The sequence below is a fragment of the Chionomys nivalis genome, chromosome 22 (genome assembly GCF_950005125.1).
Source record: "Chionomys nivalis chromosome 22, mChiNiv1.1, whole genome shotgun sequence".
Taxonomy (NCBI): Eukaryota; Metazoa; Chordata; class Mammalia; order Rodentia; family Cricetidae; genus Chionomys; species Chionomys nivalis.
In genome coordinates this window covers 2,870,133-2,884,618 of record NC_080107.1, presented here as the reverse complement: position 1 = coordinate 2,884,618, position 14,486 = coordinate 2,870,133, and the positions used below count along the sequence as shown (strand labels likewise).

The 14,486-nt window shown below is 37.7% G+C and overlaps 1 protein-coding gene across 1 annotated transcript in view; it reads left to right on the top strand.

Annotated features, from left to right (window-relative positions):
- Window positions 1-240: 240 nt before the first annotated feature.
- Window positions 241-14,486, top strand: part of Znf804a (zinc finger protein 804A) — a 180,382-nt gene continuing 166,136 nt past the window's right edge. Inside the window, exon 1 of the mRNA XM_057755309.1 lies at window positions 241-1,031. Within this exon, the coding sequence (XP_057611292.1) occupies window positions 921-1,031 (111 nt within the window). The 5' untranslated portion in view covers window positions 241-920. The remainder of the gene's footprint in view (window positions 1,032-14,486) is intronic.

The window sequence follows — 14,486 nt, the reverse complement described above, 5'->3', positions numbered from 1 at the left end:
TGATATGTGTAACTGGGGGCGTGGGGGTGCGGGGCATTCACCCTCCATACCAAAGATGCATCAAAGCGCAGACTCCCATAAAGCCAAACCCAGAGGCACCTGGCACCTGCCCCGATTCGCTGCAATTGGAAGCGGACGGCTTGGGTACTGAATTATTAATTTATTTATTTCCCTCGCGCCCCCGCCCTCATCCCAACCCGCAGAGCAGAAGCCACGGTCGCGTCGATTTCCCACCACCACCCCACCCCCCACCTCCGCCCGCACCTCGCAGGAGTCTCGCACTTGTAACTGGCCGTCGCCTCCCGGCCCCTGGCGGTCGCGACGCGCTCCCACTCGTGGCCAGGCTGGCGCGGCCGTGGGTCCCGGCGGCGGGGGAGGCAGGGGGGAGGTGGCGGGTGACAGATGTACTCCTCTGACAGCTCTCAGTATCAGCCCAGTGGCTCCCTGCCATTGGCTCAGTGCGATGGACCGGCAACGCCGCACACTATAATAACACTCATGCCTGCCAGCGGCAGCGACTGCAAGTGCGGGCGCCCAGCGCGGGGGATGCTGTGGCCGCTGCTACCACCGCGCGGGCGGCTCCCATTGCCCGGCTGCGCCCTACAGCGCGGGCTCTAACCGCTCCGGCTCGGTCCCGCCCGGCCCGGCCCCCTTCTCGGCCGCATCCTCCCGCGGGGCTCTACGTCCCCGCTCTGATCGCCAGGCGAACACTGCGCCGGAGCCCGGGCGAGCGCGGCCGGCATGCGGAGGCGGCGGGGCGCGCACCGCAGCCGGGCATAAGGAACCCGCGTGCCCGCCAACAGCGCACCGCCAGCCGCTCGTCCTGCCGCGATCCCCAGCCCGCCCTCCCGGCCCCGGCTGCGGCTGCGGGCGCGGGTGCGTGGAAGCGGCGGCTGCGGAGGAGAGGCGGCGGCTGCCCCATGGAGTGTTACTACATTGTCATCAGCTCCACGCATCTCAGCAACGGACACTTTCGCAACATCAAGGGAGTTTTCCGGGGCCCTCTCAGCAAGAACGGGAACAAAACTCTGGTAAAATCTCTCTCTGTGTGTCGGTCTCTCTTTCTGTGTCTCTGTGTCTTAACTGTCTCTCATCTAATAGGGCATATCTGAAGAAATGAGTTGACTGAGGAGCTTTCGCGATTCTGTTTGATTTGCAAAGCATTCATTTATTTCGTGTATTTATCTGATGGGCGTGGGATGAGACTCGGGTGTAGGAAAAGGAAGGAATCTGAGCAAAGCTCTGATTGAGGTTTTTTCCTCCGACACTTCATGAAGCTTTCTGTCCACCACACTCCACATGCTGAAGATTTATCAGTCCCTCCTTATTTCAATAGGACTCTCTAAAAATAGAAAAGAACCCTAACCCCAAGTGATCCCGTGGCACCTTTCATTTTAGGCAGCTGAAGGTGAACGATGGTGTGGGTGTCTATGGTGAAAGAGGGAGCCAGTGTGGCTGGTGGTTTAGGGCAAGGGGCTGGATTGAGTGAGGGTCTCAGAAAGAGTTCCTTTCTTGGCTCTTTGCTTTTGGCTGAAGGACGGACAGATAGGAAACTTCTCTTCTGAGAAGTTGTCTGTACTAAGCTAAACAGAAAGATCCCATCAATCCATGCTGTCGGCTTGTCACTCTGTAGAGTTTAGGGACATGGGTGGAAGGTGATCACTGTGTCACAGTTACAGCCAGTAAGAAACATCTTAAAAAACAAAATCCACACAGCTACTCTCACTGGATAGCACAGCTTGGCTTGCCCTTCGGCATCCAGTAGGAAAAGCACTCTTGATTGGTGGAAGATGTGCTGAGCATAGAGACAGTGCAGGGAATAGCTCCTACGTTCATTCCATCCAAACTGTATCGCCAAGAAGCCTCTTTATAGGACCAACTCTCAAGAGCAAGTGTGTCTGGAGAAGTCTGCACTTCTTCAAAGAAAGAGAACAGTAGCATGGGGTCTCTTTAGTATGCTTACTGCAGAGTTCAGCCAGTCAGATGGTAAAAGTGTATGACTTTGTGAAGTCTGTGCTCGCTGGCAAAATTTTCCCTAATTCTCCCAGTACTCGCTTATCTGAGAGCAAAGTAGTTCAAGGACACACTTATCTGAAAAGCAACAGTGTTTTTTTTTTTTTTTTTAAATCATTCTCTATATGTGTCTACATAAACCAAAAGAAATAAATTGCCTAAGAACTGTTTTTTGGTTTTTTTTTTTTTTTTTTTTTGAGGATGAAAAGTTCTCAATTGAAGTGTTCAGTGGATCAGACTCCCACAGGATGCGTTTGATTTGCCCTTTTCTTGGATATTGACTGCAAGCTTTTCGGTGATTTACACACAAGAACACGGGCTTAGTGTGATATCTTTGTTGTTCGGGATGCGTTTATTTGCTGTTTCTTTGCACAACAGAGCATACACCGCAGACTTCTTTAGTTGAGTATTGCGGGGTAGTCAAAGTCTTGAAGAATTACTGAAATGGTCTGGGATCGACTTAGAGAGTTTGGCGAACATTTTTAAAGAGAAAAACCATTTCTTCCACACATTTGGCTTTACTCGTTAAACCAAGTTTAATTTAAGGACAAGCAAAAGAGGGAGGATTTCCAAGGTGTAGATGCTAAGACACTCAAGAGTTCAGAGAAATGGGCAGTTATTTGAGAACCCTGCACTTGTTCCCGTGCTGTTCCTTGTACCTCTTCCACCTCCTTGGGCTTTCCAGTGGCTCCGTTAGCTGGTGATCACTTATTCGCTGTGCAATTGCAGCTTTTCATCACTCATGTTGACAAAGGGCAGGTGAAGAGCGGGTTTTGTCTGTGCAACCTCATGGTTAAAATGGGCACATTATAAACAGCCACCTAAATGAGATGAATAAATCAACATACATATAAGTGTTTGAAGCAACAAACAAGGAGATACATTCTGAAATAAAGTTCATAATGTTTCTCATAACTATAAGGTAGGGGTGAATCTTGGGATGATCATGACAACCCTGCCCCGTCTGTATTTGCTGGGTGTGAGCTTCATGCTGACATAAATGCAGGGTATGCTCACATTAGTTTTCAACTATTTAAAGCTATTTTTATAGAATATATGTGTATGTGTTCTAAATGCTTTGGGTGAGTTTTGCCATTAAAGGAATGAGACCTGTGCTTGTCTATAAAGCGAGTCTAGGTATTTCAATGATGGAATTATGTTAATTAATAAAGATTAGTTCATACTTATATAATGATATCATCTTGACAGCAACAAAAATTCTTTGAGCCCTACTATATGCCATTTTATTCAGATCAAAATAGATAATTTGACCTGAAGTTTAAAAAAGTACCCACTTTCATATGAAGCAGAGACATTAACTTAAAATGGAAATATACTATGTGACATAAAATTTCAAATTAATATTAATGCATATCATATGTTTTTTTACTTCTTTAGTTTTAAGTTGATAAGTTGTTTGTGTTAAGTATATTCAGTATTTTAAAATCTACATCCATATAGTAATAATCAAATCACAAATATTAAAACTCTTATATTTGAATTTCATGTAATAAATTTTTCCTCTAAGATAAAGGAATTTTAAAGATGTCCATGTAAACATCTGTTTTTTTTCTTTCCCAAGGAGATAAAACCTAAAGCCACAGAAAAACAATTTTTATTTTCCCCAAGAAATTGAGTTATTTTCTATTACTAGTTGGTTAATGAGTGTTTTGTTAATTTCTTTAAAGTTCAGATTAAATAAAAGCTATTTTATGACCTTACAATAATTCTGAAGATGAATTTGCTTTGTAGAGCTTTGGATATGGAATGCTATAAAAAATGAAAGTTACATCTGAACAACATGTCCCATTTGTTCAGATTTCAGTGCCATTGGCTCATAGCTTCTGTTAGGAATGAAAGACCACATTTATGTTAATAAATTAGATAGTCACTATGGGGAGAAGGGCAGTCAATAAATTAGCTTATTTTCTTAGTAAACCTGGAACTTCCTCTATCAAAAATGGCAGATGTTCTAAAGAACTAAAAGCTGGGTGAGAAGTTGTGGTTGTCTATGAATCTATTTATCTGTTCTCTAACATCTATCTATCTATCTATCTATCTATCTATCTATCATCTATCTACCTATCATCTATCTATTATCTATCTATCTACTATCTGTCTGTCTATCTATCATCTATCTATCTATCTATCTATCTATCTATCTATCTATCTATCTATCATCTATCTATTATCTATCTATCTACTATCTGTCTGTCTGTCTGTCTGTCTATCTATCATCTATCTATCTATCTATCTATCTATCTATCTATCTATCTATCTATCTATCTATCATCTATCTATTATCTATCTATCTACTATCTGTCTGTCTGTCTGTCTGTCTATCTATCATCTATCTATCTATCTATCATCTATCTATCATCTATCTATCTATCTATCTATCTATCTATCTATCTATCTATCTATCTATCACACTTTAGTTCCTGCATTTGGCATTCTTGAACTTATTCATGAACTTTTACAACTTAAGAATCTTAATGAACATGAAAAGCCTCCATTTTTGTCTTACAAAGAGTTAAGAAAATGCTTTACTTGTTATTCTGTCTGTTACAAACTGCATCATCATCTCTTGACAGCTTACTTTTATGGAACAAGAAAATAATCTTTTATTAGTGATGCTGTTATCTTTTATTATATTACTGTTGATAAAGCAGAGAACTTAATGTTCTTGAACAAACGTTATGATCTATATATTCTAGTTTAAATTTACATGAGCAACTACTGTTGGAATAAAAATTCTTTATTAATAGACTTTTGCATTTGGTCAACAGAAATTCTTTGACCTACTTTTACATTTTAAATGTTTTAATGTATATCTAAATATGTAATGTACATTTATATGAAATTTCAATGCAAAGTATGGGTTTCGACTTAGGAATCTTAGTACCATCATTAGTTTGCTATTACATTCTGTTAGTTGCTTAGAATATTTATGTCTCAACTAATGTTTTAATATTTCTGAATTAAAAAACTAAAAATGAGCCAATGACAGTGGGAGGTCATTGTTATGGAGAAGATTTTATGACATGTCTTAATTATAAAATTTATAAGGACCAGTGTGATAATATGTAAGAGAAAGTGTTGTGTCATGTTTAGTTGAAGCCATTCTACTTTACTTCTTCTCTTCAAGTACAGATAAATAGTGATTAATTAAAAATATGAATTTAGGTGTATTTTACTTATTATCCTCAAGCGGACAAACACCCCAATTTTCATCAATGCCTTAGTTCTATAGGATGACCAACATTTTCAATATAGGAAGTACCAGGTTCAGTAAGACTTAATTTATTGATTGATCTTCACCATAGTTGTTGTTCAGTTTATTCAGCTTCACGGAGAAGCTTCAGCAGCTCTGGACTTGTAGAAACACCAATGGCTCTGTGGTTCATGAGGCGAATATGGTATCTCTCCAACACTCCTGCCCATTTTGCTTCTGCTTTAAAACATCTTCCAATCTTCTTGACAAGTTTACAAGTTTCTTGTTACCCAGCATATTTTCCCCTGCGTTAATTTGACATGCAAAATTTTTGGTTATGTTTTCTATTTGTGTGTGTATATAGTAGAAATGATAAATTTTAGATTGACCTTGAGATACACCATGTGGCCTTTTGCCTTGTGATTTTAATATTACTTATTTTTCATACAATTCTCTTACCTTCCTGTGTCTCCTCAAAAAAAATATGATTTAAAAGTCCCTTTGACTCACTAAAACCAGTTTTGGGTACACCATAAGGCTATAAGACTAAAAAGATTGAATGTAGAGTTGTGATATTGAACAAATAGCACTGAGAGATTACTATCCCCAGGAAGCTTAGGGTGAGGTGAGAATCAGGTGATAGAGTAATATGTCCACAGACTCACCACCTTTATGAACATGCTCCTATATTCAATGATTACATTTTCTTCCAACAATCTTTTCAACTCATGCATGCGTTCAGTATTGCCGATTAGGTTTGGTCATACTTTTCTGAACTAATCGTGTCATTTACTTTTTGGTGTTATTTTAATAAAACCTCATAGCATGTACATCTTTAAATATATTATTTAAGTGAGAAATGTCACTTATAATTGAAAGTTTATTATTATGACTAAAAATGTATCCATCATTACAAAAGAGAAATGTTGTCATATATCTGATCATTAGTTAGTTTATAACCTTGTCTCTTCCTCTCAGATGTGAACCAATATTTTTTGTATTATTTATGTTGGCAATGGCAATTTTATTAAAAAATACAGGAGAACCTAATCCAGAAATTTCATCGAGTTTTATTTGGGGACATTTTTAAATTTTAGAATATTTGTTTTAGTGTATGTGTTTTAAAATATTTGGGTTTCAGTATTGATTGAAAATAAGATGTTTTCCAGCTTAACACTTCTACACTGTTTTTTGTTTCTTTTTGGTGAGACAAGAATTTCTCCATGTAGTCCTCATTGTCCAGGAACTCACTCTGTAGACCAGTATGACCTCAAAGTCAGAAATCTGCCTGCCCCAACCTCTCAGCTGCTGGGATTAAAGGCATGCACCACGACGCCAGGCAGCCTTATACACTGCTTTGTTACTGGTAGAGATTCTCCTTTTTAATATTACCTTCTCAAATAATGACAATATCTAATTGGGTCCATACTTAATTCAAAACTCAAAGTTTCCCACAAAGAGAAAAAAAAGCTCACTTTTCTGAATGCACCCTTCATTGGACCAACTCTTACAAAATTAATGGTCTTACTTACTTGTAGAACATTCATAATGTCCTCTGACTTCATTTGTTACCTTTTGCTTGAATTTGTTGACGGCATTGTCCAGATCAAATATGTTGGAACACTGTCATAATAAGAGGCTGTGAGAAATACAGGGTGAGACATTCTGCATTTTATCTGAGAATATAGCTCAGTTGTACATAACACCTTTACTATTCTTGAAGACTTGGACTCAATTTCCAACTTCAAAAATAAAGTAAAATAAAACAAAAATGGAACATTTTCATTTAGACGCAAAACTTTGGGCATTTCTTTACTGTTTCTAGTCTTTTCAAAATTAATTCTTGATGCAGTTTTAGTCTTTAAGTTATACTTAAATATAATATATACCTGACATACTAAGTTTAATAGGTGGAAGCAAGTTCATTAATAGTCTATGGATAGTATAAATTACACTTTAAAGTAATTCCGATTTGCTACAACATTGTGATAGTTGCTCTCAGTGACCTTAGGAAGGGAGCTGGTGCTATTGAAGGGGAACACTGTGGTCTGGGAGTTTGATGAATCACTTCAGAGAATATAACAATGATAATCTGTGGTGTACTGTAACTTAAATTTAGGAGGGGATTATGTGTTTCTGTCTATCACATTTTGTGTTGCCAGCCACAAGGAATATAATTAAAGTATAATTTTGCAAGAGGATTCTATCTTGAAATCATTTGATCTATTTCTTTCCTTTCTTAGGGAGCCTTGCATCCAAGAAAAGCTTACACTGGATAGTGCATTTCTTGTGGTGTTTGTAACTGGCAAAGTTTCATTAATTTTTATAAATGTTTTGTTTTATACTTTCTAGCACAATGTTAGGTAAAGTGGGAGTAATAAATAATTTAAACTCAGTCTTAGTTGTTAAAGTAAATGTTGTCCATTATTGGATGTACTATTCTGAACTCTTTAATAATGGCTTGGCAACACTGGAAGAAAGATACGTGCTTTCCTCAATGTAAATACCCTTCATACAGCAAATGTTTATGGTGGTGGAGCTGGGCTTCACTTACTAGCAGTCTTAGAATATGAGCTATATATAATTCAATGTACAGTGCTACTTATCAACCAAATGCTAACTGTATTGCAGCAATGGATTTTGTAGATGTAGCTAAAATCTAACCTACTAACCTCAAAGTCAGAAATCTGCCTACCCCAGATTTAAAAACACATTGACTTACCCTACAGAGCTGACCTCATGCAATCTGTTCATAGGCTTTCAGACCAACCACTGAGGTTTCTTATAAAAGAAGAAACTCTCCTTCATGATGGCTGCATTAGCTGCTGCCTATGTCCAGTCCACCAATTGCTTCCACATTTCCAACTGACCATTCGCTCCAATTACAGACCCATTTAAATCTTATGATCTATTAACACAGGCACTCCCTATACACCAAGCACTCTACTATTCCTAGGAATGAAATTATTTGAACCACTCTGATGCATAAAAGTGCAGCTCATAACAGATTTTCTTTCCAATAAGAAAACTAAATGGTGAAAACAAAGATGTTAGTTGGATCCAACAGGAAGTAAGTGTGTGCTAACTGCAGAGGTTTGATATAGAGCTTATTGTGACCCTTCCTGTTATTCATAAGCAGGTTTATGATAGCTATTTTAAATAGTGATATCTATATCTGTATCTTAACCCAATGTCTTAATATTATAACAAAACCATGTAACAATAATATAAAATATCGTCATTATTCTCTGTTGTAATCCAACAAATAGTTAATGACAGACACTTCTTGTCATAAAATATATAGGTTAACACTAAATGAAAGGTGTTTTAACAGACACCTTGGTAGGGTAAGTTTTTTTTTTTAACATGTTTTGAGTAGAATTGTTTAAAATAAAGGATTTCCATTTTCTAAAATGTTCTTCACGAAAGCTTAAATACTCAGGGTCATGTGCAGCTGTCAAATAATGCCCGGAACACAGTTGTATTGGAAGTGTGTTGGTTGGTCATGTTTCTGTTAACAGTGTAAGCTATGCAATGTGAGACCTGTGAACATTCATGAAGGAATCCTTGGATTTTTGCTGTGATTGGAGCTCATTTATGGTTAGCTTAGCAATTTTCATGTAGAAAGCAAATAAAACAGACTAGGAGAAAGCTGAAATTCATGATGTTTAGTGGATGAGGTTCTTGGGTAATAAAACAATGGCTTTGTTTTCATCCGTGATAAGATATGAGGAGTGATCTTGATTATCTAAATATACAGTGTATTCTTAGAACGAAAACCTTTAGTGTTAGCCTGACTTCTAGAACCAGCCAAGCTCCCAGGTAGCAGCAGTTTTAGAAACATCGGTTTTGAGTCTTTGAAAAAAGAAGGAGTGGATGGTCATAGAGGAACAGCCGAAAGACAGGTGATCAGAGTCCAGGTATCCAGACAAGGACCAGAGGACATTTGAGAAACGTGATTTCAGGTGGGCTCTTTTAGGAATTAGAGAGGCCGGGGATAGGTGGAAAGTATCACAGTGGAATGATATTTCCCCCACACTGTTACATTTGTAGAGGACTTTAGGAGATGAAAAGTTTACCTGCTGGGACCAAGCCAGGACACTGATGTCTTCCATTTAGACTTGTGTTGAAATAAACATCGAAGTTCCAATTGAGTGAAAAATTTGAACCCTTTGAGACTTATTGATGATAGACTTTAATAACGTAAAGGAAAACACAGACCAACAGTTTTAAGTCCTGTGAAAACATAGAGGATTATATTGGAAATCATGCTCTAGATACAGGCTGAAGACTAGGAAATGAGGGAGAACTAGGGAATTATGGGTTTATTTTTCTTCTTTTTGTTCCCATGTTTCTTTCTTTCAATATATATGTGTATAAATATACACACATATATATATATTTCATAATTAAAATGCAATCGTATCACCTTCTCCATTCCCTTTCCTCCCTCCAACTACTCCCATGTCTCCCAACTCCCTTCTTAAATTGATGGCTATTTTATTAATTTTTTTACTGATGGTCTTTTATCGATTATTATTGTTGTGTGTATGTTCATACACTTATGCACACACACACACACACACGGATACATAAATACAATCTGTTTAGTCTGTTACTGCTGTTTGTGTACAGTTGACATCAGGTCCCATGACTTAGTATTGGATGACTATCCAGGGAGTTGGTCTCTCAGACAGGCTGATTCTTGAACTCACTGTAGGTATTAGTTCCTGTATTTATTTGTCTAGAGGTGGAACCCATGAAATCTCCTGCATTAGTTTTTCTGTTAGATCCATTCAGTTGTTTATGTTTTCAGTACCAGGGATAACTTTATTCCTGCTGAGGGGTTCTTAAGTCCAATTAGAAAGCTTATGGCTGCCACTCTTTTACCTTTAGGTTTATTATGACACGGGAGTCATTGCTGTGGTTCAGTGGCATCACAGTTACCTTCTTCTCTACGTTGGGGGTTTGCACCGTATTTTCAGGTACTATGGAAACTATCCAGGAAGGAGGCTTTTATGTTATATCCAACTCAAGTAATTTTAGTCCTGTGTTTTAAGTGTGAGGTGTGATTTGCAAATGGCTTACTTTCAACCTCAGAGAGGCAACCAAAGGAAAGAGCAATAGCCTATATTGCTTTAAAGTCGGGGAGACCATCCTGACCAACAGCTTGATCAGAGGTTTCTCATGCCTGGCACTGTAGCTTTTGTTAGATGTCCATCGTGGAACACTGTCAGCCCAAGAGACATCACTTCCTTTAAGCTATACATATGTATGTATACACAGTTAGATAAAGTAAAATAACATAATTCCTTGAGACCTTATTAATAGCTTAGTTTTACTTGTCCATCTTTCCTCCTTCTTTGGTTTCTGTATTCACCTCCAGCTCTCTTGCCTGTGAGAGTTCCCCCTCACCCCTTTTTCCGTCCCCCCTTACTATTTCTTGAGGTGATGGTTATCACTGAATGTGTAGCTAGGGCTAAGCTTTGTCTTGATAACTACATAGAAGACAGTGTAGTTGGTGGAATGGTCCTGGATGTCTTCATGCTCTCCTTTTCTCTTCTTGTGAAGACAGCTATTGAATGGCTTCTTGTGAAGACAGCTATTGAATGGCTTCTTGTGAAGATAGCTATTGAATGGCTTCTTGGAGTCTGAGAACTTCTCTGAACCCTGCTGGAGTATTCTGAAAGCAATGCATCCCATTCCTACTACAAATATTGGCCTCCCAAACTTGTCTTCTTGGAGGCCAAATTATTACCAATGATATGTTCACTCATTTCCCATGTCAATTTAAGCTGCATTAGGGATTGATTATAGCCTGGGTAGCCTAAATATCAATTATTTGTTATCTGCAGGTCTGGAAGCTGTGGAGAATTCCCAGGTGAGAGTACTGAGTGTCATCATAAGTGCCAAGGGAGTCTCCCTTCATTATTTGTATGCTCACATAGGAGAAAGTGGAAGGCAACGTGAGCTTACCTAACTCTTAGGACAGCACGCACCTTGTCATGAGGGCTTCATGAGTGTAACCATTAACCCTAAACAGGTAAAACTTCCAATGCCACAGAAAATGTATTTGGGAGACATTCAGTTAATAACACCCATCCATATTGGGGTATCTGTGATTCTCAGGGAAAAAAATCTAAAAATTTGGAATTTCTCTATTGAGAATCTCTGGAAAATAATTGATACTGTGAGCTTGACCATGTACATTTAACAATCATAAGTGTGTTGGGATGGGGGGAATTAAGCATGAAACTTCTCATTGTTTTAAGAAAATGTGTCAGTTGACATAATAGAAAGTGCCACTGACCAGTCTTTGAGTCACTTCTCCACACCATCGCATGGCTGTTCAGATGTCAACACACTCATATTTGGTTGGCCTGAACATTTTTAAGTTTCACTCATTAATTTCTTGACACTCCTTACATCTACACATGTCACGATGCATAAAACATCTCCTCTTACATAAATTTTTGCCTAAATATTTTGGAGATAAAACCTGCAAGGAAACCTTCAGGTATTAGTCTTTTTTTATTTTAACTTATAAAGTTCATGGAATCACACCACGTTCCTTCTTAGGAAAGCTTGAGGTTTCTTTTGCTGTCTCTGATGGTTCAGAATGGAAAGTCTTCAATGTCTTCTGTTACTGTATTCCTGATGTTGAAAAATTAATATTTACACTAGGGGGCGACATAACATTTCCTCTTCACATTACAAACTCAGTAAATATTTCTAAATTAATAAATTTGTCCAACATAATTATTGCAGTTTTATTAGCTAAAAATCATTCTAAAATTTCATTGCAAAAAGACAAGAAAGGTGTTTATTTCATATTTCATTCCGGTGTTTCACTCCTTATTAATTTGTGACAATTCTTAGTCACATGTGTTAGATAATGAAATAATGATGAAATGTAGTGTATGACAAAAGCCTTAGAAAGGCTGTCAGTCTCGGCTTTGAAAGTGTCTGTTTGCCCTCTGAACTTAATGTTTGTAGGTTCTTCTTAGTACTTTCTATGTAGTAGCTTTATGATCTTAAGTGGCAATTTTATTTGAATTTCTTCACAATTTGTGGTCAAATCCAATTGAAATTTGCGTGGACTGCACAGCTAGTCAAAGAGTATTGTGATAACTGTCATTTGTTGAAAGAAAACAGTTAAAATATGAACAAATGCGTGAAATTATGAAATTCCTTCCTTTTGTCCTACCGTCTCCCTATAATTTTTATGGGAACCCATAGAATCAGAAGAAGTTTCTTCTATTTTTATTATTGTCTATTATGTATAGATAATGATGAGTTTTATTAATTTTATACATGATTTATGTCTTTATTCTTTGATTATCAAAAGTGGTATAGGAAAAATAATTGTGAGCAAATAATCAAGCTTTGTTAGCATTTACCAGATATCCCCCCTAAGAGCAGGAATTGACCTTTCTTGGAGGAAAGGGGATGCTTATGTATAATCACATTGATGTATTTCTACTGCCAGTCACTGTGCAATTATTGTTTCAATATAAAAAACACATTTTATAGACTATCACTTAGAGAAATGGCTATTATGGTGCCCATTGTCATTAAAACACCCAGGAGACTAGTTTGCAGGTAGGCTGATGGTAATAACCTCTAAGGAATGCACATTGCGCTGAACTGGTAAGCAGTGTTGAATACAATATTTTCAGACTACCTTATATGAGAGGACAAGTGTTGTAATTAATATTGACACATCAAAGAGATTGATCATCTTCGCTACAATGCCTACCGTAATATAATGACATAAGAAAATATGAGAATGTTGCTTACTTGTGATATATAATTACTAGTTAAAATACTCTATTAATAATTCAATCCTTATATGCTTTAAAAACTACTGATAATTTTTGATAATTTTTTAATCTCAGTGTCCTAAATAAAATATGAACAGTGTACATTCACATGCTCCAAGAAAGACAGACAGACACTCCAAGAAAAGTCACTTTCATCCTCCTTTTTTTTGTCCTTCCTCCTTTCGAGATGCTAATCCCTCTCTCTCTCATTCTTGCTCTCTCCTTACACCTATCCCATAATCATGGAAGTTATTGTCTGTTAATTTTTAAATTAGTATATTTTCCTCAAAAAGGCCATAGAATTCGAGAAACATTGGACAAGGCCACTGTTCAAAGCATTCATCTCTAAAAAGTAAAATGTAGGAACTTACTCCCCATCTAGCTACTTAATATATTTGCAAGGAAATCTCAGTGATCATAGGAAGCAAAGCAGCTGAGTGGTCATTGTCTGGAATTAAAATGAGTATGGCTGTGGCAGGAAGAAGGAAGAGGAAAACGATGATCAGAGGGAAAAGCAAATTTAAAGGAATGTCACGTAAATAATAGAATGATGGCATGCCAGGTTTACCCAGAACCGCCAGTCTCCGAAGTCCCCCAGTTTATGCTGTGGCCCTGCATGTTTGTTAATGCTGCTGTCCTTAAGCCTCACAATTAATCACTTTTGAATGTTAGCCTGCAGTTACCTGCTAATTATAGAAGCATCCAAAGTGACAGAAACTCATTTTCTATGCTGTTCAGCATTCTGCATTCTTCTGGGTTTCAGCAATGAAAGCATCTTGAGAGCATGTCTTCAACATTTTTGGTTATTTTGTCAGCAACCTGAAAACCTGCAGATAAAATGTTGAATATGTTACCTCTGTTGCTTCTTTCTGGCAAACTGAGTTTAGCCCCATTACACAGAAGGTATATTCAAAGACAGAAGAAATGGCACTATCACTTAAAAAAAATACTCTGAGGAAATTTCTGAAGGGCAGGGAGCAAAAGGGGGCCACAGAGGGTGTCTTCTCACCAACAAAAGTTATGCCAATTTGAGCTAGCCAGTGGTGGATTTTTGGCCAAGAAAAATATATTTTGTTTTTTTTTTTGTTTTTTTTTTTAAAAGCCTGATTCAATAAGGTGATATTAGAATCTGCCTCTTGTCTCATTCCTTTCAATATGTTTGTTTTATGTTTAATCTGATGAACTTTTGTTTTCTTTTTTAACTGAAAAATCTAACTGAAGATAGAATAAATACTCAAGTTAATACTTCCCACCACTTTCCTGGTTTGATGCATAGTTTTCACATTGGTTCACATATGTGTTTGATTCCTGTCTTTGTTTTCCTATAGTAAAAGAGAATATGGCTTTAGAAATACAGAGATTTTAGTTTGAATTGTAGCTGTATGGTCTGAATCCATTATTTGTTGTGGTTTCTGATTCCTTCTCTAGAACTAACA